Here is a 27,527-nt window from a genome sequence, read left to right on the forward strand (position 1 = left end):
TCATCTAGTCCAACCCCTTGCAATTCAGGATTATGCAGCTGTCCTGTGTGGGGATCAAACCTGCAACCTTGGCATTACCAGCACCACGGTCTAACCAACTTAGCTATTATTATTTATATGCCGCCTATCTGACTGGGTTGCCCCAGCCATGCTGGGCAGCTTCCATATATAAAAATATTTTTAAAAATCATTAAACATGCCTTCAGATGTCTTCTAAAGGTTATCTAGTTACTTATCTCCTTGGCTTGGGGTGGTATAACTCCATACCCTCCAACATTTCCCCAAAGAAAACCGGGACGTCCTAAGGAAAAGCTGGACATTCCAGGATAAAATCAGAAACCAGGGTGGAAAATAGGGACACTTGGAGGGTCTGGCCTTAGAAAGGGCCTAACACTGGCATGGGTAGTGTGTGTTGTGGTTAATGAGTTGCTTGGAAGCTGCGCTAACAAAACCCCCACAATATGGGACATGAAACTGTCTCTCACACACATACTTCATGTGGAAAAAGATTTGTTCCTTACCAGGAACTTGGACTCACTGTTTAAGTCTGAAATGCCGTCGTGGAAGAAGGGGATGGTCACGCTTGCAACTCTTGTGTTTTAACCCACACAGGATTATCACCTGGAGGCACCCAAATCCCATTTTTGTGAGGGTATAACAATGGAAAATGCAACACTCGCTCTTAAAATATCCTGAGTTTTGGAAATGTTGCATCTTTAAACTCGGCTGTGAATTTTGCACCCCCAACAAAAGCTCTTGAAATGATGCCTGATTTTAGATGCTTGTGAAGATTTCCCCCTCCCCCCCCACACACTCCAAAGGCCACTGCTTAGCCATGTCTGCCGAGGTGACCGACTTCATTTCTTAACAGTGGCCTCTGACTCATGACTGGTGAGAGATAATGAAAGCATTTAACAAGGAATGAAATGCCTGGTTCCAGCAGCACACAAGCACCATCGCGTTCTCTGAGGACTGACCTGAATTATTAGACATGTCTTCCCCCTTCTCCTATACAACCTGTCGCCTTCTTTGGATCCCAGGATGGAGTGAGGCAGAGAATCTGCAAGGAAGGGTGCTGTTGCTCTGATAAGGCAGCCAGCTTTTCCTGTGAGTTATCTACCACCTTTAACAACTGCATAACAACAACCCGCCCCCCCCCCCCCGTATCTCCATATTGGGAACATTGTACCTGTTGAATTTCTGCCTGCTTTACAACTGTGCATTAAGAGCATCCAACAAAGAGCCTGTTGGATGAGACCAGTGGCTCATCTCATCCAGTATTCTGTTTTCACAGAGGCCAACCAGGTGCCTGTGAGAAAGCCCAAAGCAGAACCTGTGACCAGCAGCTGCACTCTGTCCACTTGTGAGCACCTTGGCTGTGTAAGCACAGCCTGTCCTGCACGCCCAGAACTATCCTGCTGGCCTCAGGTGCAGTAAAAGCCACAATTACATTGGTAGTACTGTGGTACCTTGGGTTAAGAACTTAATTCATTCTGGAGGTCCGTTCTTAACCTGAAACTGTTCTTAACTACTTTAGCTAATGGGGCCTCCCACTGCCACCACGCCACGGCTGTGCGATTTCTGTTCTCATCCTGAAGCAAAGTTCTTAACCTGAGGTACTATTTCTGGGTTAGCGGAGTCTGTAACCTGAAGCGTCTGTAACCTGAAGTGTCTGTAACCCGAGGTACCATTGTATTGAAATAAGATTCATCTGCTTGTCCAGTTGGTTTCTATCCATGGAATTGCAGCGGCAGCTAGACTGGTGACTGAGCAGCTGCCAGGACGACCTAACACCAGACCTGAAAGACCTACATTGGCTCCCAGTACGTTTCTGAGCACAAATCAAAGCCTTTAAAGCCCTAAATGGCCTCGGCCCAGTATACCTGAAGGAGCGTCTCCACCCCCATCGTTCAGCGCTGAGGGCCTTCTGGCAGTACAGGGCACCAAGCAGAGGGCCTTCTCGGTAGTCACACCCACCCTGTGAAACACTCTCCCATCGGATGTCAAGGGGATAAATAATTATACAACCTTCCATAGACACCTGAAGGCAGCCTTATATCAGCACACTTTTAATGTGTGATGTTTTGTTGTTGTCTTTTTGTATATTATGTTGAAAGCCGCACAGAGTGGCAGGGCAACCAAGTCAGATGGGTGGGGTAATAATAATATCATAATAATATATTCCAACTCTCTTAATAAAATGAAGAAGAAGAGGAGGAGGAGGAGGAGTTTTGTCTCACTCATTAGGCACCTCTTGTAGCACAAGCTTTCCCTGGTGACACACTGACACTTTACAGCCAGGTGAAAAACCTGAATATTTTCTGTGCTCTTGAGATTCCGAGTGCTTAAACAGGTACAGGCCCCATCACAGCAGACAGGTATGTCTCCTCTACAGGATGCAAAACTGGTCCCTTAGTCTCCGCCTGTATCTGCTGTCCCGAAGGAACATTTTAATGAGACTCACACAGCTGTACTATCACACAGTGAACATTAACCATGCTAATTGCCTAAAGTTTAGCCTGTGAATCCTCGGTGAGGGATACCTCAGCGACTTGCTGGTGTTGTGGGGGGTGGGGCTCAGTTCAACTCCCATGAATTTGAAATGCAAGGCCAGGCTTGTGGAAGAACACAAATCCAAGAAGGGAGCATCTTCTGAAAGAGAGCGGCTCTATAAGCTTGTGTGACTTGTGCCTGAGCCCGGAGGAGGAGCTGATATCTCTGAAGAAAATTGCCATGAGTTGCCCAAATCCATGGAGGAAATTGTGTTGCCAGGCACCTTCACACTTGGGTATATAAAGGCCTGTGTGAAGTGAGGGGGAGGGAAGCTGAGGCTGGGAAGGAATTAATTGTCAGACAACTGCAGCTGTTAAGGCCTAAGCTGTGGAATCAGCTGGGAGATGCGGGAGAGGCAACACACACACACACACACACACACACACACACACACACTCCTATCTACCTTCCTGGATTAGTTTCAAGCTCTGTGCTTGTGCACCATATGCACAGCCATTCTGTAGCTCAAGGTCACTGCAGAAAAGGGAATTGAACAGCTTTGCTTTCCCAGCTAGCTTGAGCCAGTCAAGCTCCCATAGCAGTGGAGCTTAGCCTTGGAAAGGGTAAACAATGCTGCCGAAGTCTGCATGCAGAATGGCTCCTGGCACAGCTATTACGCTGCCTGTCTTGCCAGTTCCTCCACTTCAAAGTAGCCATTACCTGATGCAGAGCGGCAACAGCCCTGCCCAGCCTCTCTCTCTCTACTGGAATTCAAGCACTGGTGTTTCCAAGTGTAAAAGATGCATTTCCATAAGCTGAGCTGAGCCCCGTTCCAAATGAAAGCAGAGGCGGCATCCCAGAATGAAGTTTCAGAATGCTAGCTTGAATTCCTATTCACTGAAGGGATTTTTTTTTTTTTAACATCCTCTCCCATTTTCCAGAGGGTGACCATGTGATTCTTAAAGTTGAAAGTATTAAGAAGACGTAAATAATTGTTGGACTTGACATTCACGTACAGAAGCAAACCAAAAACATTTTCAGCTAGAGTTTCTATGAATAACATCCTTAATTCCATAATGCATATTATAGGCTGTGCCATTTTGGAGTGCTATAGTTTTTGATGGCTCCTTTTTCAACTGTTGTTTCCAAGTGTAAGTAAAAGTAATACTGGGCCTCTAAATTTAGAACTGAAGACACACTATCACCCTCTTGACCAAAATGCTCAGGGGGGTGATCTTCAGATGGAAAATGAAATCAGGGAGACATCTGAAGTGACAGGTTGAGTAAATGCATGTTCTGGTCACGACACAGGTAAAAATTCTAGATGCCCTAAACCATTATGCTTTAGATCAGCCATGGAAGCAGAAGGGAGTCAACTCTGAACTTAACTCTAAGTGATGCCCATCACTTCATGTAAGTGTTGTTGAAGCATGAGAACTGTGATGACTTAAGTGTTATCATAGATATTGCCAATGAAGTCTAACATAGTCACATTTCAAGTTCAAATAAGCCCTGCTGTTGGCATCCATTTGTCTGGAGAGACAATGGAGTGTGCCTCCAGGGGTGAAGCGCCAAAGTGACCTCACCAGGGCACAAGCCTGGGCAGTGTGTATGGAAGGTCTAAGTTGCCCAGATAACAACCCCTGTCCCCCAGGCCTTGCTGATGTTGTGGTCCATTGATGTGGTGTAATGTACACTGTGGTAAAATAAAGTTCACATTTGCACTGACGGGGTTTGAAGCTGGTGGCAACTGATAATGAAAGGGATTTTGAGGTCATCGTGGATAGCTCAATTAAAATGTTGACCCAGTGTGTGGCAGCTCTTTTAAAAAAGTGGAGATTATTAGGAAAGGGAAAGAAAATAAAACTGTCACTGTCATCATGCCTTTATATAAATCTATACTGTGACAACACCTGGTCAGCACAACTGGGGGGGGGGGGATAGCGCAGAGCAGAAAAGGGCACCCAAAATAATTGGAGAGCAAGAACAACTCCTCGAGGAGGAGGAATGGTTACATACAATGCTTGGAGCCATTTTAATTAGAGGAATGGTACACATAAAATTATACACGGAGGGGGAAATGTGGAGAGGGAAGAGCTTTTCTTCCTCCCTCAGAATGCCAGAACCACCATCCAAGGATGATGAGTGGCACAATATTCGGGGTATATAAAATGAAGTCCTTCATGCAACACATAGCTAAAACTATGGAATTTGTTTCCACAAGATGTAGTGAACAGTCACCAGTCCAAACAACTTTAACCTGAGGTTAGACAGATTCCTGGAGATCAGGCTACCAAGCTGCTAGTTATGGCTATATGTACTACCTCTGGGATCAGAGGCTGTACAGTATTGCCTCTGAATACCAGTCACTGGGGAACACAAACAGGAAAGTGCTAGGTCATCATGTCCTCTCATTCATTCATTCATTCATTCAAGTTTTCCTCCAAGGAGCTCAAGGTGGCATACATGATTCTCCCCCCTCTAAATCTCCACCACAACCCTGTGTGGTACATTAGGCAGAGAGGCAGTGACTGGTCCGAGGATGCCTAGTGAGCTTCATGGCCAAGTGGGGATTTGAACCCTAGCCCAGCACTTTATAGCACACTCTTATGGGTTTTCTATAGACTTTTGGTTGGACACTGTCGGAAACAGGTTGCTTGGCTAAAGTAAGCCTTTGATCTAATCCAAGGAAGGTTCTTCTTACGTTCTCAGGGTTATAAACTATTCCATTTTCTAAATCTCTTGACACAGACATACATATGGGCACATTTTAAGAATTTTTAAGTCGCTTTCTAATTAAATGTTTTAATAACAACAATTTAAATTTGATCTTAAATATATAGTTAGCCTTGTAGCCTGAGGATGTTGATCTCTCTCCTGGACCTAAGGAGGAGGAGGACCTAAGCACAACAGTTTTCATGTACCCCAAAGATTCAGTTTATCCTGCCTATAAACCAGACTTTAAGTTGGTGCCTGTCCTGAAAAGCCATTTAACTAGCTGACTGGGCTTGAGGTCATTATTAGTAATTATATCACTGCTGAAGACAAGGTTTGGCTGCCTGCCAGTCCTCACTCCAGCTTCCTATTCTGCTCTCACCAGAACAGAGAAACACACAGCCAATCAACCCAAGCCTTGACTGAACCCACATCTAGTTTTTCATTACCCTTGAAAGGTGCTTTGAATGCTCAGCATGAAGTTCCTGGAACAACACTTTAATCGAAAAGTCTTGCAACTCGGAGCCAATTCTCATGGGTCTCTCTGGCGTTTTTGGTCAGGTTGCATTGACTTTTCCTTCCCTGCCATGCATGGAGTTGATTGTGCAGATGCAGATGTCACACACCAAACTTGGCACAGATCGTTCTCTCTGTGCTTGCAAAAAGCTAGTGCTTTGAGTGCTGCTCACAATGGTACACAAAAACCAAACAGACACATAATACATGGTTTCTCCATAAGACCCACTCATATAAACTTATCTACATACAAGGCCATTTTAATGCACTTGCAATGCACTTCTTGTTATTTTAAAATGTTGGTATAGCAGCTAACAATATATTAACACCGGAGCATTTTATTTGCTGGCACGTGAAATCTTAGACTTGAATTGCCTACGGTCCTGGTCATACTTTTACAGCAATGAGTCCTATTAAAATCAATGGGGCTTACAACTAAGTATTTGTGTAGGATCACAACCTTAATTTGGGTTGGCTTAGCCTGCTCAGATTTCCATTTAATGGGTTTCATAACTCATGTGTTTTGCTTCCAGTGCTTCCATTTGGGGCCCAAACAATTCTCAGTGCAAGAGAATATGAGGAATAATAATGCATTTTCTTGTGATCTAACAGCAGACAAAGTTTTTGATGGCTCTAAATGGTTCTCTTGTCCTTTGCAGAACTTGGTTGCATCATACGTATGAGTCCGGGTATATAAATGTGCAACTTGCTATGTGCTCTAATCTCATCATAATGAATTTAAAAATACAAAAGGTTACAGACAATGCAAACAAGAAAAAACAATTCCGTTTTTTTATAATTCATTGTGTTTTAATTTGTTGAGGAGGTGGTGGCAATAACGTCAAGTGATACTTCTTTTGACAATGTACATTTAAATGCTCAGGCGATTCATTTTACAGAGAAGCTTCAAAGAGTGCATATTTTCCCAAATGCAGCCTCGGCCATCTTCCTATCTGACTTCCATTGATCCCAGTGGAGCTACCCATTACTTCAGCAAACAAATTGCCCAGGCATTTGCTTGTTAACAGTAATAAGGAATGGGATGGAATTTGTAAAGGAGAAATAGTGGGCAGAGAAGGGTATTCTATTCTTCCCAGGGCTCCTCCCAATTAGCTGGGGAGACGTGTTGCAGGTGTGCTCTGCAACATGTCAGTTGACACAACAACAGTGCATTAGTGGTGGCTGTATACTGTATCACTCACACAACATTCTGCTTTATTAGTTATTTGCCATCTAGAGGGGCACCCTTGAGGTACAGCACAACAGAAGTGGGACATTTGTTGTGGAAAAAGCTGCAGGATTTCAGTGGGAAGCCTGGGGACATGCACAGATAGGAAACTAAATGGGATGTCTGCTGCAAAACTTTTGCAGGTGCAAAGCCTATTAAAAGCGAGGCCACCCAGTGCAAATCATCATGAATGGGCATGATGGAGAGGTCCTCACTGTTAAGAACCTCCACCTGCCAGCTGATCCTTTCCTGCAAATATCCTCCCCCTCCACATTAGTGACACATGGCAAACACAAGATTTATAACTCCCCTGCTTGCCATTCTGCATTCCATGGACTGCTTCGAGTTCATAAAAAAACAATGCTTTTGTCATTTCAGACAACTTTTAGGGCCAAGAGAGACATGATTTTAAATGCCTCCTTGGGTTCCATTCTTGCAGTTCCTTATGGGAGGTATCCAATGGTGGGATTCATCAGTAGAATGAGGGGTGGGGAAAATTTCCCCTGACCATTCCCTATCCCCTGCCACCTTCCAGGGCCCTCCTTAATCTGCTCTCCAAAACATGTTTAGGGGAGCACAGGGGCTGCAGGGAAGGGTGAAAACCTCAAAATTGCCTCCTCCCATTCCGCAGATGGATTTGTTCTGTGAGCAGATGGTCTTTCTTCCATTTGCCTTTTTTCTCCTTTTCCCTGACCCTAAAAACTGCCAAATCAGTTTCTTGCCTTGCTATGAAGGCTCAGTGCTACTCAGAGCATTACTCAGCAAAGGGATTAACTAAAATGTACATAGTTGCATTGGCATTTCAAGATAACACTGTTCACCCCATCCCTTGATCTTAAACACAATATAATTGAAAGCAAATCCAATTATTTCAGAGCAACTTACTCCCGAGTACTGTAAGTTGATGTACTGAGTTTACAGAAATGTGTAGCAGCAACAGTGTCCAGGATGGATTGCTCTGGCACAAGACTCATATTCTGGGCACATCCATCCTGCTGCAGTCCCATTTCCCAAAGGTTACTACTTAATTTTAGCTGCATAGCGTTGTATCAACTCAGATGACACATTTCAACCCCATGGTGACTGAACTGTCATCTCAGTCTCGCTCCCTCTGGGCAATACTGGGCCATACAGTCACTGTGCGTAACACCACATCTGGTAATAGAAGCTGATGGGATGGAAGCTGCAGTTATGCCAACTTAGTTAGTGCTAAAACAGTGCTGTAGTTCATACACAGTGATAGCAAATGATAACACTTACAGAGCCAGCCAGCCAAAATTAAACTTTTTATGATTGAAATCTGATGCATGATTCTTGGGGAGCAAGTCCCTTCGGTGGGGTTTACTTTCGAATCAAGATTTAGGCTCTAAGTCTCATTGCTTTCTATGGCAGAAATAAGCAAAGTCATAGCTGAAATCTATGGGGCATAAAAGTGGTCAACCTTGGCTGGATTGCACCCTTATTTCTGAGTAGTGGGTTATGGCACTTTAAAATAGATTCTAGAAAATCTATTTTATATTGCATATTGCAAAACGTTTTACCAGCAACATTCCCCCCACCCACCCACCCACCCACTTTTGTTTCGTTTAAGATCAAGTTTGAGGAAGAGCCTGGTGAAACTAAAAAATGAGCACGCTCCTTTGTGACTGTTAGCAGCTGGCCCAAAGAGAAGTATTAGGATTCTGTCCTTGCTGGAGTTTTCTTTTAAAACATGGCGGCCTGCACTTTTCTGAAAATAAAGCCTACTTGCTTCTTTACCTTAAATGGTGGCCTTGAACCAAAGCAAATGGCAATTTTGAGTAGTTTCCCCTGGCATATTACAACAAATTAGTTATGGAACGTATACAATTTATGCATCTACATACAGCCATTCTTTCTCTAAAATCAAATGAAAGAAAAAGGGTCAAACACAATGTGTCAATCATAAGGACATTCAGACAACCACAGGTCAATGTTATAAACAGCTTAGTGCCCTGTCTCCCACTGTGCCAGTACTGGATCCTTCAAAATAAAGCTACAAGAAAGCAGGTGCTTATAGAATGAAGGACTCCACGTCATCTTCCAGCTTCTTGCAACTGGAGGCTCAAGGATATCTTGACAATCACAATGTATTCTGTAGACATCTTAAATAATGATTGGTAGAGACCTAGGGTCCACAGAAGAGATGTAGGACACTACAACCATCTTAGGTTCACTTCTCTTTTGTTTTGAACACAGCATCTAGAACATTTCCAGGTCTTCTTTTAGGGAGGGAAATGTGTTGTAATGGCCATTTTATATTTTCGTGAATCAAGCAAATCCTCCATTCAAATCTACAGGAACACCAGACTCTAGATTTTTCGCTTTAGCAAGGGGTTCTGCTGCTCCTGCAGCACCTTCCCTGGGGCTGACTGCCACCCGAGTGCAGCTGCTACAGCAGATGTGCAGTTGCTGCTGGATCAGGGCACCACCATGAGGATACTAGCTGTGCGCCCTCATCTCTACACTGGAGAGTCCTTTAAGCAGTTACTAAAATCTGCAGGTTCAAGGAAAGGGCTGACATTCTGAGTTCCAAGTCTCTTAGTGTTTTGGAAAATATATAGTAATATCGGAAGCTGCCTTATCCAGAATCAGACCATTGGTCCATTGTCTACACTGACTCAGCAGGGTCTATCCCAACCCTGACTCAGCAAGGGTCTATCTCAACCCTACCTGAAGATGCCAGGGATTGAACCATAGAGCTTCTGCATGAAGAGCAGATGTTTTACCACTTAGCTACAGCCCCAGCCCCTGCTTTAAACACTTTAAAATGTCCTAGAGGAAATTTTGGCTGGACCATGCTCCTAAGAACTGCACATAGCCATTGATTTAGATGGAAGAGAGTTAAGCATGGGCTTAAATCTGTGATACTTAAACATGCTTAACCTGGACTAGTGATGCTGCAGAGGTGGAGCGCATTCAAAAGGCTGAACTTGGGTTCAATCCTTGTCTTTTCCACGTAGGGCTGGGGATTCAGGGAAAGACTCTTGTCTGAAACCTGGAGAACTGCCATTTGCCGTAGACAACACTTGAGCTAGCTGAATCAATGGTCTGGCTTTGCATAAGAAAACTTCCTATGGATCATGCACACAGCCACGGGATGTTGGGTGCTCTACCCTAAGCACATGTGCTGCTCCCATTTTAAGTCTTCTGATCAGGCCTGAAGAAACAGTGTCCTTTGGCCCAACTTAAATGTTGGCAGGTCAATGTGTTCGAACAGGAGGGTGGTGGGACTTTTCCAGCTTGAGGACAGCATTTCCTTGTGGCTAACTTTCCCAAGGACGCATGCCAGAGGTGGGGGAGACCAAAGGCAAACAGATGGGTAGAGCGACAGATGCAAATGCAAAACCAGAGGCTTCCTCACACACAAACAAGCACACACACCCTTCTCCACCCCAGCAAGCGAGAGGCATTATCACAGTGAAGGACAAATTCCAGCCAGGCAAAAGAGCTTTGAGCAGTGTGTGGAGTAGGGACAGTGATGGGATGTGGCTTGGGGGAAATTCTGAGCAACCTGGAGAGCGATATTTGGACCCCAGGGCTGAATTTTCCCACCTGCTCAGATCTATTTCAACCCCATGTAAAACAGGAGGCTGACGGCATGGCCAACAGTTAGGGATGGTGTCAAAAACAACATCTGGAGTGTTACAGGTTCCCCATCTCCACATACCTGTGACCAGAGAGTTGAGACGACTTGGACTGGTAGGACCCAACATGTAGCTTGGGCCTTACTGTTAATGACTAGGAAAGAATTGAGCTGTTGTATCCTTTGAAGGTCCTCTACATCTAAAAGTGTGCTTGTGAAGGGGAAGTTCCTCTAAGACAGGGCTAGGCAACCTAAGGCCCAATGGCCCGATGCAGCCCAATCGCCTTCTCAATCTGGCCCATGGATGGTCCGGGAATCAGCATGGTTTTACATGAGTAGAATGTGTCCTTTTATTTAAACTGCATCTCTGGGTTATTTGTGGGGCCTGCCTGGTGTTTTTACATGAATAGAATGTATGCTTTTATTTAAAATGCATCTCTGGGTTATTTGTAGGGCATAGGAATTCGTTCATTTCCCCCCAGAAAATATAGTCCGGCCCCCCACAAGCTCTGAGGGATGGTGGACCGGCCCCCTGCTGAAAAAGGCTGCTGACCCCTGCTCTAAGACACCTGCAGCGAATGATACTTCTCAATATCTTCACCACAGCTCTGCATCAAGGACGGATGTGGAGATGACACTGGCATTTCTCTTGGGGTGCTAGAGTGGGGGGAACAACAGATCAAACAAAAAGCACAATGCCACACAGTTTAAATGCCTAAATACAAACAGTTACAACAGTTCCCTGCTTTGCTATTATCATAACACATGTGAATCTATTACGGCATATCTGCAATCATGCACTGCAGTGGGGAAGGGAAACATAAAAAACAAACAAACCATGTGTGTTCCTTCTAGTAGAACCCAGGAGGTACGAGATTTGTGAAATCTACACTTGGACAGCAAATACCACAGAAATTTCTTTGAATGTCCATTCTCTTTCATGTGTGTACAGGTGTGTTTGTAGTGACACATATCCTTAGGTGGCGGGTGACAGTTGTGTGCTGGTGCCAAAAGTCCAGGAACAAGCCCAGTCCTGGTCCACGGAGACTCTTCTAGGGCTGGAAGCAGAAGGCAGATGCTCTCTCTCGGAGAAGTTCTCGGCACAAATGACAACTCCAACTCCCTATAAATAAATACAGTAATAAAACCATCAGATCAGTGAGTGGTCCTGGGGCACATCAATCAGTGTCAGGCAGAAGAAGTGGGAAAGCTATTTAAACCGCACTACACAAGAGGACCAATTTGTATGTCACACATTTCCTACAGGTAAAACATTTGCAGGACATGCGGATCCACATGTGTGATCACAAATATGCATATTCCTCTGTGTGTGCATGCTATATGGACAGGCTATATATATTTTATATTAAGGACCAAATGACAAAAGATGCAGGAGTTCTTCAGATGTTTCCCCACTGGAAGCATCAGTTTTGGTTGGCACCCATCCTTCCACCACTCTGAGGTGGTACAATCCTTTTTTAAAAAAATTACGTGGGTACACACTCTAATCTGAAATATGCTACGCACATCTCTGTGTCTGCGCATGAGTGCAGGTACACATACCTGCATTAGAGTTTTTTAAAAGCAATCTTTAAAGCACTACACAACTACAACTAATTACAGTGATGTTTGTCACAGTTGTGTGATAAAGACAAGGCTGGCATCCATTCATCTCTGGAGCCAGTGGAGGAGTGTGCCTTTGGGGGTGAAGTCAAGCTGTTGGAAGGTTACAGTGCCTGCTCTCTCCCACTTTGCAGTGGAATGCAGCACCAAATGGGGTTACATATGCTTCAGGTTACATATGCTTCAGGTTACAGACTCTGCTAACCCAGAAATATTACCTCGGGTTAAGAACTTTGCTTCAGGATGAGAACAGAAATTGTGCGGCGGCAGAGGGAGGCCCCATTAGCTAAAGTGGTGCTTCAGGTTAAGAACAGTTTCAGGTTAAGAACAGACCTCCAGAACGAATTAAGTTCTTAACCTGAGGTACCACTGTATAAACAAGGGGGATACAGTGATGTATTGCATACAGTGTGCCTAGTGAGTGGCAGTTGTGTTTGCCAAATATACAATACCTTTCCATTTGGGTGGTTTCACTAAATTGTATTTTATTCAGCCTAATAAACAGATGGATAGTTGAAGATGTGTCAAAATTACTTCTGTCCCCCACTTCCCTATGAGGCTGATCAGAAGGAAGTTAACTATGTAGAGATCTGGCAGGCAGTTGACTCTGTGAGGTAGGATTTTGGACTCGCATAACACATTTAATTATTTAGTTAACTGGTTGATTTCCCATGGCACAGGCATGGGCCTCATTACACAATCTGGAAAATCATTCCTTAGCTTCTGTTTAAGTCACCACAAACACACACACACACACACACACACACACACACACACAGACACAGCAGCTTCCTATCTATCTATCTATCTATGGGGAATATTTTCAGTAACACCACAATGAGGATTCCCATTAGCCTGTTCCTGCCTGCATAAATTTGTTTGCATCACAACTAGGTAAGTGCTGACCTATAGTCACAACATTAGAGATTATTTCCAAAAACCATCACTTGTTCCAAATCTTTGAAGGAAAGCAAAGTTTGACCCGAGTGTGTAGCAGAGTCAATAAGGCAGCTGTTAAAATGAGTAACTAGGGGGCAGGAAGTAAGAAGCAGTTTTCTTGTCTGCTTATGCTGCTGTAATAAAGCACCATTTAACACTGAGCTTTGTGCTATTGGCCTAAGCCAGGGTTGGGGGACCTGTGGCCCTCCCAAATGTTGTCAGACTCCAATCTGCATCAGACCCAGCCAGCATGGCCAGGGACTGTAGAAGTTGTTGTCCAACAATATCTAGCTTGTTCCTGGCCTAAGGCGACCTAATACAACAAAGGAGAGGTTACATATGCCTGCTTGTAGACCTATCAGTTTCAGGAGATGTTGTTTCATCATGACATAATTCTACAGTAGGTGGAAAAGTGGAGATTGCTTCTGGTTACTCGTCTTTAACAATACCAGAAAGAACCATGATTTGCAAATGCCTACTTCTCTCTGCTGCTAAATATGCATCAATTTTCAACACCTGAGACTCTAAGTCAGTGTTTCTCTAACTTTGGTCCCCAGCTCCCATCATCCCTGACCACGGGTCTTGCCAGCTATGGATGATGGAAGTTGTAGTCCAACAACAGCTGGGGACCCAAGTTTGAGAAACACTGCTCCAAGTACCCTTGCAACTTCAGGAGCAACCCAAATTTGCCATGAATTGCTTTGGAGAAGACTTGCTCTGTTTCAGACAAGGTCCAAACCTCTCCAACGCATGCTGATTCAGTTTGTGATTTAGGTTTCATCTGAAGCAGGTGTACACCTCTAAATGTAAGTAGGTTTCATGAACAGTCATGTTTTCTAAGTCAAGAAACCACCCATTGGTTTGTGTTACTTTTGTTAGTGTAGGCTTCTAAAATGCTTGCAAAGCAAGTTATAAGTCAACTGAACTCATCTGCTGGTGCAAATTCTATTTGATGTGCAAGGAGTTTGCATTAGTATTTGTGAATCCTTTGGCAAAGCCACGTTTTGTAATTGCACATACACAGCATGATCTACAACAATGACTGCTTTACCTTTTTCCATATCTTGAAAACGTCTTTACGTTGTTCCATATTTTGGCAACATGGGAACGGGCCTTTTCTGTGGTGGCTCCCTGTTTGTGGAATGCTCTCCCCAAGGAGGCTCATCTGGCACCTTCATTACATATCTTTAGGCGCTAGGCAAAAACATTTTCTCTTCAACCAGACACTTGGCTGATTAACATTCTATGGCCTTTTAAGTATTGGAGGGGGTTTATGGATTGGTTTTGGTTTTGCTTTCGTTTTACTGTGTATTGTGTTTTCCATTTTGTATTTTTCTGTTGTGAACTGCCCTGTGATCTTTGGATGAAGGGTGGTATACAAATTTAATAAATAAATAAAGTTGGAAATGGTACCCTGAGTGCTCTCTGAGCAGAGAAAAGGGACAGAAATATTTAATAACAGTAGCAAACAGTAACAATAGGGTAGATTCCAAGCAATGTTACCTTCAGGAGGTTCAGAGACTGGTGGGTTTAAGCAATACATGTGATAGCCACGGTCACAGTCATCACAGAAGAGAAGCTGGTCCTGATCCAAGATTGTTAGGAGGAAAGAGAAGAAGACGGACATTAGATTAGTCATAGCAGCTGAAAATATCCCATAAATGGGTGCATTGTGGTACTATAAATATGAAGTTGTGGCGAGAAGACAACAGAGAACATATATGAATGCAGATAGAGACAGGAGCATCCCTCTTGCTTTCTGAAATGGCTGTCACTCTGTTCTCACTTTTCCACAGGCAGGATTTCTGGACATAGCTGGCATGCATGTTGCAACTTGTATTTCAAATGGCGGGGGGAAACTCTCATTTTGCTCAGGGCATGGCCTAACAGCAGCATCAACACACACAGATAGAAGGGCTTCTTGTAGCTCTTGCATAAAAAAAGCAAAGTTTCCTTGCTAAAACAAGAGGGGCTTGTGTAAGCAGCTTATTTTCTGTTTTTTTATTATTGTTGTTGCCTGTTATTATCTTGGAAAGATGCTTAAAATCTCCAGTGCCAAGAGAAGCTGCTTGCCAGGTGGAGCAGAACTGCTATGTGGGTCACTGTTGCTTAACATGACGAAGGAGTGGCAAGGCAATGGGAAGGTTAATAAAGGCAAAGGGACCCCTGACCGTTAGGTGCAGTTGTGGCCGACTCTGGGGTTGTGGCGCTCATCTCGCTTTATTGGCCAAGGGAGCCAGCGTACAGCTTCCAGGTCATGTGGCCAGAATGACTAAGCCGCTTCCGGCGAACCAGAGCAGCGCACGGAAACGGCGTTTACCTTCCCGCTGGAGCGGTCCCTATTTATCTACTTGCACTTTGACGTGCTTTCGATCTGCTAGGTTGGCAGGAGCAGGGACTGAGCAATGGGAGCTCATCCTGTCGTGGGGATTCGAACAGCCAACCTTCTGATCAGCAAGCCCTAGGCTCTGTGGTTTAGACCACAGCGCCACCCGAGCCCCTATGGGAAGGTTGGCATGATGCAAATGCACCTGAGGAGTTAATCCAGCATTCCTCCAGGTGAGTTTGCACTACACCAACCTTCCCACCCACTCTCTCCTGCCCCTCTCCCTTCCAGTAAGCTAGGACAGTGGCTCTATCCCACCTTTTGAGCCACTTCTGCAGCAGAGATACAGCAGGCATCCTCACTGCTAATTTTCAGCCATCTCTTGAAGACCCTTTAACACCAACAGGCTGTGCGCATTTTCTCAAGATGAGCCCGTCATTTTTAATGATTATTCAATATTTTATTTATGGTCTCTTTTGCTTTACAACAACCTCCTTATATTGTTGTGCACCATCTTGATTTTTATATGAGTGGTCAGGTTTTTTAAAATAAATAACTATTTTTTTTTAATTAAGCAAAACTAAACAAAACAGCAAATTAGACCAGGTGGGAAATTCAGCAACCTACTTAAGACAAATGACACCAGTGGTATCAGGAGGGGGAGGAAGAAAGGTAAAAAATCCATCTTCAGATCTGAGATTTCCAAACATTTTACTAAAGAACCAAGTGTTAGCATCTTAAATGATCCTGTATAATAGTTAAAACCAATGGGGCAGGGAAGAGAGAGAGCATGTGTGCGCACCAAAACATTATAGATCATAGAAAAGGCTATCTTCTGCTTGCGGAAAGTGCTGCGATTTAAATGAATGAACATTACAAATGAACTTATAGCCTTTAAACTAAGTTGCTAATCTCGATACCGGTAATGAAGATGAACTTACATCATTCTCAGACGTCCCACAGAGGCTGCAGGATTTGCATTCAATGCACTGCCACTGATAGGTTTTGACAGCCTCAGTCATGTTTGCTGTGAACTGCAAGCAGGTTGGGTGACCTGGAGAAATGGCAAATGTCCACCCTTAGTCAGGCGCACCTTGGATTGCTCCTTTAATCAAAGTCATAAAGTTCAGGAACAAAACACACATGGACATGGACCAATCACAACATGGGCTCCAAACTAATGGATATCAAAGAGGAAAGCAGGCATTAACCCTTTTGCTGCCGGGCACAAGAAAAACCAAAGTCATCCCTTCCCGCTTCCCCACTGGCAAAGCAGTTTTATTCAGAGCTCTTAAAAACATTGTGGGCTTTTTCTTCTTTTTCCTCTTTTACAAAAACAAGGAGAGTGAAAGGAAGGAACAAAAAGCACCTCCCTCTTCCAAATGAATCATTGTGGGCTTTGCCCACCACCTCGCTTGGAGACCAATTTGAAACTTGCGGCTGCAATAGAAATTTGTATTTTTAAGAGCTCTGCACTCCCAAGGTTGGTTCGCACAGAAGAAACCAAACTGCACAGCTAACCTTTCAGGATCAAACAAACAAAAGAAAAAAAGACACCTCCCAACGACCCCCAGAACCAAAAATAACCTACAAGAGGAATAAACGAAGGAAAGCTAGCATAACAGTCACATCTACTGGGGACAGCTGCCGGGACTCTGGCCCCCTCCCCTACATGCGTGTCGATTCCAGCTTTGCAAAACAGCAGGACTACGGTAGCAGGATCAGCAATGGGGGGTTCTGGAGGGGAGGCGGGAAATACAAACAAACAAACCAAAGGTAGGGTCAGTGTTCCTTCTGCAAAACAAGAAAGACAACAGTAGACCACTGAGATAATGACAACAATCACCTTCTCAACCACGTCTCCCATCCCTCCAAGGTTTGCCTACACATATGCAATCTTCATCTCTCACAAGCAGTCTTCTACATCCCTGTCTCAGCAATTCCCAGGTTTTAACATGCATCCAAAATGCACATGTGCAAAAGTAAGCAAAGGACGTACGTGTGGCTTCATACAGGAAAAGCTTGTCATTTCAAGTATTTGCATGGCTTAAGACTTGCAACCGTTAGCAATTGGGCAGGGGTGGGGACGAAATGACTTTTGATTGGAACAAAATCAATCGGCGTAAGAGCTGTGCTCAAAATGAACGTGGTTACAAGGAGCAGCAACAAGGAGCAGTGAAAATTCCCGAAGAATTGATCCTCCCTCTTGTTGTATTTCTGCACAATGCTGCAGCTAGACAGCATTCACCTTTCTTTTCTTCCAGTCTCTCAAAGGATTCTGAAGAACTCCTAGGGGATAATGGCTCAGCTCTGAAGTTATTTGGTCTCAATGTGGCTGGCTGTCATGGGCATTGTCCCTTAGTATTTCCTGCAAAGCACAAGTAGACTCAAGAGGCTCCAAGTTCAAGGATCATGGGCTGGAGGGAGGCTGTTTAAGCCTTTCACCTTCTTCCATTTTTCTACTCAGCTCCCCCCATTGCTTTTCATGGGGAAGGAGACAAAAGGAACCTGTATCTTTTTCCACAGAGGTGGAGAAACAGCTGCTGGAATGGAAAAGACTGAGGGAAATGACAGATGGAAAAGAATTGAGAATGTCCTCCTACCCACCATTCCTTTGTTCAGACTCACTTTCTAAGGCTGCTTTTGGTCTTTAAAAAGGTCAAGGGAAATATGAGCACCACTGCATATCACATCTAGTTTATGCCTCTAAGCAGAGCCACCAAACTCAAAAGACCACTTCTGGGCCACATAACAGCCTCTATTGTCTTTTTGTTGTCTCCCCTCCACAAATTCTATTTTCTAAGGTGAGCACTTGAGAGCTAGTGAGCAGCCTTGTGATCAGCCAATTCTAGACAACCGTTTGCAAGTATGACCATGCATGTGCTATTTTGGTGGTGCCACCTTGCATTTGTTCCTCTCAAGTCTAGCCATTCAACCAGCCCTCTTCTTCTACTTGTCTGGGTATGTCCACTCATTTTGACAGTTCTATGAGGTTTTGAATGTACTTTGCATGTTAGGAGTCCCACTGATTCCTGTGTAAGGTAAAGGTAAAGGGACCCCTGACCATTAGTCCAGTTGTGACCGACTCTGGGGTTGTGGCGCTCATCTCGCTTTATTGGCCGAGGAGCTGGTGTACAGCTTCCAGGTCATGTGGCCAGCATGACTAAGCCACTTCTGGCGAACCAGAGCAGCACATGGAAATGTTGTTTACCTTCCCGCCGGAGCGGTACCTATTTATCTACTTGCACTTTGACATGCTTTCAAACTGCTAGGTGGGCAGGAGCAGGGACCGAGCAACGAGAGCTCACCCCGTCGCGGGGATTCGAACCGCCGACCTTCTGATCGGCAAGTCCTAGGCTCTGTGGTTTAACCCACAGCGCCACCCGCGTCCCTGTGATTCCTGTGTACCCATAGCTTATTGTATTGTAAAAGAACAGTGGACCTGATTGCTAAACCAGACACTGAATGGGAGATCTGTGATTGCATCTCCCTGTATAATTTTCTTTTCCTAAAAGCAGCTGTGATGGAAGGTTGGAATGAGGCAAGGTGTGGAAAAAGTCTCGCCCACTATCCTATGGTACAACACTAATCCAAATACGCACCCCCCCAGCCCTAAACCAGAGCTGTCATTAGCCACATACAGGGAAAACATACAAGCATATATGTAAGTTGCCTGCATGGTTTCATCTCTGTAACTGATAAGAGATCTGAGAACAGTGATTTGGACCAAAGCCATCACGTGCAGGGGAAGGGTTAAGGCCCCACAATATGTTGCAACTCCGATCCCTCTCTCTTCCCCACCCCAGACATTTTGGGAAGAAAAGTAACGTATAATTTGGTGCTTATGAGTTTAACGCAACAATGCAAAACTGCTATGTCACCCATAGCAGTAGGATATTACACATACTTCAGGGTGTAATTCTGCATATTTTTGTCGATGAAATCAGGGTAGGGTCCCCTGATCAAGCACATGGTGATTAATTGGAAGTCTGCCTGGTAGAACAATTCACTTCTACCAAGCGAAATTAGAAAAAAAAGAGCGGAAAAAGGAAACCCTCACAAAACACAGTAGCACTGAACTAACAACTGTGTGTGTGCATGTGTGTTGGAATTTACAACAAGGTTCATAATCATCTGTGAGCCTTGCAACCCATAACTATATGGGGAGACAAGAAATACATGTCTGTTGGTGCTGGTTATTGTTATTATTTTTATTATATCATGTGACTGATCTGAAACAAAGAAAGATGCTTGAGACTTACATGTTACAGTTGTGGGACAGGCAGGGGAGACATTTGAAAAGACACTTGGGGGGAGGGCCCCTCCTATCTCAGTGAGGCACTTCCCTTATTATTATATTCAATTCTCTACCAGCTGTCCAACTATCTAGTACAACAAACAAGAATTTATCTAGTCATTTCAGCTGACTGAGATTTAGGATGTGTGACATCCCCATGAGAAATGTTTCCTTCTTCAGATTCTTTGTTTGCTTTCCTTGAAATTTTTGAAATGTTTTGCTTAAGAGTCCTAATTGGGGGATGACCTGGGGATGGATAGAACCACCCTAAAGTTTCCCCAATCTTGCTCTCCTTTCTGTGCTTTCTGTCCTTTCTCCCTCATTGGCAGGCATCCCATAACAAGAATCTCAAAATTACTGCCTTGGCCCTCTTTCACCAAAGGCCCATGCACATTCTTTATACAGAATCTCCAGCAAAATGTAAACTCTTCATCACAGTCAACTGTTCTGAAGAAGAACCAGCCCTGAAGTAGAACCATTAGCCATTTCCTAGCTTGCAATCATCTCCGTTGGTCATCTCACCATTGCTTTACAGCAGCCCCAGAATTAAAAAAAGCAGAGGTTTTTGTGAAGGGATTTCTTTCTAAAAGAATACTGTTAGTCAGGCACATCTGAGAGAAAACAAATGGAATTCTTGAAGAAGAGCTTGCTTCCCAACACGCAGACATATTTAAAAAGAGCGGTTGTCATTAATTGTGAAACCTTAATGACCAGAAATGCCATTAAGGGCAGGAGCAATTGCTGTATGCAGACATCCAATGACCACTAACGACCTTAACACAGCTCATTTATGCTTCTTCATTAGCGAATTCTCCGCTACAAGATTAATTGTGGCCACATATGCACAGCCACAGCAACCAGACATCTTAAAGCAAATCAATAGCCTCTCCAAACAACAACCCTAATGACTTCAGGAAAAAATAATGGCCATTTACTTAAGAAAAATATAATATATCTACCCCTCCCCCTTTTACTAAATGGCTTTCCTTACAACAAAGATGAGGTTGTGCCAAGTGGGCCAGGAGGGGAGCTATAGGACCTAAGACAGTAGCTCCGTCATCTGATTAGCCTTGCATGACAGTGCTTAGGCTAGGTGGACTTCAGGGAGGAAAACTCAAAGAATGTAAAGACAGGATATCACTCCAGGTTGGTATTTTCTTCTCACTAGTACACCCTATATTCAGCATTTGAGTAACTGGAAATTGAGGGCCATTATGGATTTTAATTGGTCAACGGTTGATGGGTCACATCTACAGTAAAGCAGAGTGTGGCCTGATTCACATTTCATACTAAGACAAACCTTGGTTTAACATGAATGAATGTGCAGCCTCCAGAATGCAGCATGCAGCCACTTTGCTCCTCCCTGGTCCTTTTTGCTGCTACACTGGACTGGGCTGAGCTAAGCCAAGGTTCTCCATAGCCACACTCATGGAGCCACAAGCTGTAACCAAAAATTGGTTGGACCAGGTTTATGTTGGATGGCAAAGCCACTCCCCCAGTGGATGGCAATGGGAATCTCCTATTTCTTCAAGGCCCAGTTTAGGCTAACCAGCATTCCAAATACAAATCTCAGCATTTACATCCTTGTCCTTGCCTTGGCAGCTTCCTAAGCTCAGTGTTGCTGAAAAGCTGCGTCTCTGCCCTTCCCTGATCTGGCCCCTCTCCTAGGACAACCTATAAGGCCTTTCATCTAGCTAACCAGGAGCACGTAATCACAGAACAGCTTCCCTAGGATACAAGGTGGCTATAGTTTCCGGTGTAAGCCTTGCAGGTGTGTACACTAAAGTTATGAAAAACCACTTTGTGCAATTTAAGAGTCAACACAATACCATTCCCAGCTCAGCCTCCAATGCAATGTCATAGCCAAATAATTAAAGGACAGTACAAAGTCATTACCAAAAGTAGGCCAATTGACTTCCCAGGATTTAATTGTGTTAAAAGTGATAGCTCTCTTCTTGTTTCAGAATTAAAACTCCAGGAAGCAATTCATGACCTAGGTGTACAACCCACTGAACTCGGCGGGAGTTTACTCTGTGTAAACAACTACAGGATCAAGATACAAATGCTACACCATGAAGTAAGGGAACCTGTAGCCTTCCAGGTTCTGCTAGATAAAAGCTCCCCTCCACCCCACTCAGCATGGCCAATGGTCAGGGGCGACTGGAGGTGGAGCCCAATAATGTTTGAATAGTACCAGGTTCCCAATGTATATTCCTGATATATAGTGTTGTTTCTGGAAGACTTGTGCATTTATTTTTTTTGTTTACTTTTAACAGTCACTGGTCAGACTGTATTATTTTCCTCTGAACTCTCTCTCTTCTACTTGTGGTGGTTTTCTAAACAGAATCCACAAGTACAGGTCCTGATTGCAAATTTAACCCCAAATTCAAAGAGTTATGGGTTCCTGAACCACAGGACAGATTTGAAAACTTAATGCTACTCTCTCAGCAGGTCTGCAAGTTGTTCTTGAGGTAAATCATATTTACCCAGTTCGGTGGACAATTGGTCAGTGATTGGTCAAAGTCTAAACACTGTAGTGGGAAGATTTGTTTATCATAGATGACAGCTTCCATTTATAGAATAAGTTATTGGGTTTTTTTCAATTTATGTGTTGTTGATGCTTACAGTTCACAGGCAGTTAAGCGCACAAAGGTTTGATGAAAAGATAATGAAAGTTTCTTCTGGTTATGAGAAATTCCCTGGTTTTCTATTAATAGTGTTAGAAATTACCAGTTATATTATGAAGAGCAGTTATTGGACCTGTTCCTTGCCAGCACCCAGCACCAAACTGATCCTGTGAGGACTGCTCACAACCAGTTGTTGTTGTTGTTGTTGTTGTTATTATTATTATTATTATTATTATTATTATTATTATTATTTTATACTCCGCCTTCTCCCCTGACAGGACACAAAATAGCTTACAGATAAAAACAAGAACCAATAAGAACAAAGAAAAAACAATCATTAAAAACGATTAAACATTGATAGAATTAAAACTATATACATATATACCTATCCCATCGTGTAGCACTTAAATCTGTTCATTCTGCTGGCCCACTATGGTGTGGGGGAAAGACATTACATATCTGAAGGAGAAAAAGAACAAACTTTTCAAAGGCTTGTTAGTTTCTAAGTCTAAAGTTAGAGGATAATTTATTTTAAATAGGTCAAATGTTCAGATTTGCTGTTCTTACATCTCAGATTAAACAGGTGTCTACCACAACACTTACAAAGATACTCACAAATCAAATACATCACTCACTACGGACAGGCATTCCCTATATAATAAGCTGCACTATCCTCATATATCCTATCAATATCTCCCTGATCATGGCTACTTAACTATACCATCTGCACATCAATTCCTATTACAAAGTGACATACTAAGCTCTCAGAAGAAAGGGATGTATTGTGAACATGATTCATTCTTATGCCATTCCTTTTCCATTCATACTCGCCAAAGTGACTATTTGGCTGAGCTTTAAGTGGCAAGAGGTTCGTTGGAGGTTCTGATTGGTGATCTTTCAAGTTTTAATTACAGTTTATATTTTAAACTCAGGCTTAAAAAGAAATGCATTGTATGTAAATACATTTTGCTGAGTTACATGTATTATAAATTTTGGCTAGAGCTCAGCAGCCATGGCAAGCTTCCTTTTCACTGAACTGAGAGTCAAAGAGGAAGTAAAACTCAAAAGCAGATGAAGAGTTAAAGGAACAAGGCATCACACCTGGGTTCTTCACTTTGACACCTAGGCAAAGATAAAGAAGGCTCAGGACAGAGCTAAACTAGGATTCCTCATCACAGCACCCCCTGATAAAATGATGTGTCAGTCCTAGGAGAAAGTAGTTTTGCTATATAGAACTAGAAGACAACATTCTTTAAGACAGAGGTTGTCAACCTTTTTTGAGTCCGTGGCTCCCTTGACCAACTGCATTCTTTCTGCGGCACCCCTGTGGGGCTCAGGAGCCCAGTTAGGTCACCCCTTGCCTGCAGAGCTGGCAACCCCTCACCTCTTTTCAAAACCCTCCCTTGTAGAGTGTTCCCTCAGCCTCCTCTCTTCTCCCCTCTCCTTGGGAATCCTCCAGGCAGCTGCTGGTCTCTGAGCTCTCCCACCTGCCCCACAGGAAGGTGCCTCCTCATGCTGCCCCACAGGAACCTGGGCAGAGGATGCCCCCAGACCTAGTGGCCCAAGGGAGACGAGCCAAAGGTGAATGTCAGGCCAGCACCTCGGCATGGGAGGCAGCAGCAGGGCTGCTGCAACAACAGCAGCAGCTGTGGAAGCCTTTGGAAGGCAAAGGCATGAGAAAGCATCAGAAGAGGGAGAGAAGGACCACCCTGACCACCATTCAAGGCACACTGGTTGAAAACTACTGCTCTAAGAAATCTTTATCCAAGACATCCCTGTTGGAGGGTTTAAACAGCTCAACACTGCTCACAGCTCCATGCCAAAATGCAACCAACTATCAATTTCTGTATCAACCACTGTGATTTCCATTGCAAGATCCCTGTATTCAACAACTATGGACATGAAACTAGAACTCCATGGTAGGAATCTTGGCCATATTTTCACTGGAAAACCCAATAAAATGCATCTCTTTGTTGCACATAAAATTCTTGAAATCTCAGATTTAGTTTGGGGCAATTGTTTTGTCACGTAGAAATTTGCAAGGTTTGTGACAAATTTTTATGTTTTCTATTATGCGATGTACAGCATATGAAGATCTTTTATATTTGAGTGAGAAGAGCCCAATTTTCATGCTCGTCACCTGATTTTAAGACAGTGACATTTTTGTTACATTCAAGGGGCCATTCATTATTTAACTTGTTGATAATCAGAATCTGACTTTATAGATAGATTGAACTGATGATTCCCACCTATTATGACTGTAGGAAAACACAAAAAAGAATCCCAGTGAAGGATTCATATTGCTACTACATACATCACTGTTGGTGGTTTATATATTATAAGTGAGACCTGCTCAAAATGCTAGCATGTATCCTCATATCCTAACATCACAGCTCCTGCTCAGGGCTCCAGCCAGCCAGCCAGTCTGCCAGCTATGTTCTCCTCTACAATATGCCATTCCACTCTTCCCCCTTTCCCATTTTTCTTTTCCATCTGAAACCCGGCATTCTGAGACTACTGAGCATCGTCAGTCCTCACTGGGCTGTCCCCTTATGAGCGTGTGTGCGCGCACATACATTTCTGCAAACCTTGATGTTGCTCTGGATATGCTGGTACCTCCCTGATGTTTCTCAGTGACCCCATTTTGGCCCTAATTCTATTGTCACTTGCCACCTGAGTTTGCTATTGGAGTGAACTGGTTTTTTTGTAGTAGATCTTAAGTATATTCAGGTGCCAGGTGGATAAAATGCAGATAAAAGAATGGCCATAGAAAGCAAGAGAAGCAGCAAAGAAACTTCTCTCCTGGACATGACTTAAATAGGCATTACAGCACTGTTAAAAGATCAGAGGAGGGAGAAGCAGGCTTTTCATCTGCTATAAATAAGCTTCTTTAACATATTAAAGGCAAGACTGGGAAAGGCCAAGAAATACAAATCTGTGCTTTTCTATGCAAACTGAAATACAGCCATCCTTCGCACTTCTCCAAATTTTGCCATGCAGTTTTCCAGCCAAGTACCATGTACAAAAATATGCAATTTTGTGGTGTGCATAAAAATGTATATACTAGTGAAAATAGCATACAAAAATGCATTGTATAAGGGGAAATGGCTTTGCAAAAATGTGTATATTAGGATAAATTCAAATTAAAATGTTGCTGAATTTTCATGGGGACTTTTAAAATAAAAAATGTTAAAATAAAAAAAAAATATATTTCCAAAGGGATTTGGAAATGTAAAGAACCTGAACTTAAAGAGTGGTGAATTGAGAAACTGAGAGAAGTGGAAAGAGAGAAGAGATAAAAACATCTAGCACTACACAGAAGTTTGGAGATAATCCCAACAGAACCAGACCCTCAGGATAAGAATCAAGGGTCCTGAGAAAAATACAGTAGCAGAGTTCAGAATGATACCCTTCTTGGAACCCTTACAAGACAGAACACACAAGAAGAAGTCACAAAGAGGAAAACAGATCAGTGCAAGAGGAAGAACTTCTGGACAAAATGTAAGGAACAGAGAGGTGCATGTACAAAGGTAAACAAAACTTGCATCCACCCAACTTGAATGGCAGAGCCTTTTCTGGCCTAGATCTAGGAAATGCAAAACAGCTAACATATGAGCTGAGTTACAAGAACTGCCTCACCTTCAATATCCTGGCAAGGAAGAGCCTTTACTAATAATAATAATTTAAAAAACACACCAGGGCATCAGACTGCTGCATTAAAGATGCGGGGCTGACACCTGGACCCAAGCATGCAGTAATTATTGATTGGAGCCTTAACCTGAGATCTGTTGATAACATGGCTTCCTTATAATTCTCCTTGTCAGGCTAAATACCTAGTGCATTGCCTCAACTTTTACCAAACTGCCCCTTACTGACATTCCTAGTTGCTAGGCAAAATGCTTGCTCCTTGCCTATGAAATCTGCTGGGGAAGCACTCAAATGACCTTATATTGATGCATCAGCTTGTTAATGCACTAGATAAGGCGCCCAACACTGTTCAATTCCTGGGGGTGAATTAGGTCACTGCGACCTCCAGAAAACACAGATAAACACACACAGACAGACAGACACACACACACACACACACACACACACACACACACAGAGAGAGTACATATTACAATGAGCAAAGCATTATGGGGAATGAATTGCTAATTGCCAAAGGCTGTTAGACAGCTTAACAATCCCAACAGGGAAGAAACCTGTCTTCATGCAAAGCAAGGGGATTTAATGGCAGGAAGACTGATATGTAAAACTGGAATTTAAGCTTGTCATGTAAGCTCTCTGAAAATAAAGCCTCTTCCAACTTATAAGACACTACCAATCAAAAGTACATAAAATTTAACTTACTCTGGGCAAATCTTTCATGCTGAATGTACCTCTCTGCAAGGGCATTTTGCTATACTTGACTGCTGAGCTACAGGGCAGACAAACAATATGTTGATAGGAAGGAAGAGAGGCTGGGTGAATTGCCACAATGCAAGAGCTACAAGGGGGTGCTCCCTTTGTACCCCCTTTTCACCCATCACGACACCCTCGGCAAACTTCATCAGGGGAATCAATTTCTTCAGGGGCTCAGGAAGTTAGCCCTATACGCTGCAGGCTTTTCAGCCTGGCCAGTTCACACACCACAGAGCTTTCAATCAACTTGCAAGCTCACTAACCCTTTCAAAATGTGCAGCCAAGCAAAAACGACATGGTCATGGTACGCTCAAAATTCAGGGTAGCAGACTGGCTGTGGTTCTTTCCACCCCCACCCACAATACTTAATAAACAACACCATTTCCCATAAACTACACATGTACCTTTAAACTTCCTTATAAAGCTATAATGCAATGCAATAAAGCTGCTCTCTCATCCTTACTGGGTTAGTACAAACAGGCAGTGTTGTGTGTGCATGATTTGTAGTGCTGCCCAACAGACAGACAGATTTAAGGTAATACTTACAAAGAATGAATCTATGCCCATGTACTGCCATGGCTTCTCTTGCTGATGAATGAAAGAGAAAGTTCCAAATGAATCCTCTATCATTTCACTCTCACCTGGAACTAGCCCAACGACCTTCTGAAACCGAAAGATCACCCAGATACTTAATCTTCAGTCTTTTCAAGTATTTTTTGAAACACATCGTGTTTCATTATGCTATTTTGCATCGAGTC

General features: G+C 43.5%; 1 protein-coding gene across 1 annotated transcript in view; it reads right to left on the reverse strand.

Moving 5' to 3' along the window:
* Positions 1-6,512: 6,512 nt before the first annotated feature.
* The window catches only part of DPF3 (double PHD fingers 3), a 183,791-nt gene continuing 162,776 nt past the window's right edge, over positions 6,513-27,527 (reverse strand). Inside the window, exons 9-11 of the mRNA XM_083398927.1 lie at positions 16,386-16,498; positions 14,622-14,703; positions 6,513-11,679 (exon numbers count right to left, since the gene is read on the reverse strand). Of these exons, the coding sequence (XP_083255053.1) occupies positions 11,609-11,679; positions 14,622-14,703; positions 16,386-16,498 (266 nt within the window). The 3' untranslated portion in view covers positions 6,513-11,608. The remainder of the gene's footprint in view (positions 11,680-14,621; positions 14,704-16,385; positions 16,499-27,527) is intronic.

Source organism: Podarcis tiliguerta, assembly GCF_965153285.1.
Source record: "Podarcis tiliguerta genome assembly, chromosome: 1".
NCBI classification, from domain to species: domain Eukaryota; kingdom Metazoa; phylum Chordata; class Lepidosauria; order Squamata; family Lacertidae; genus Podarcis; species Podarcis tiliguerta.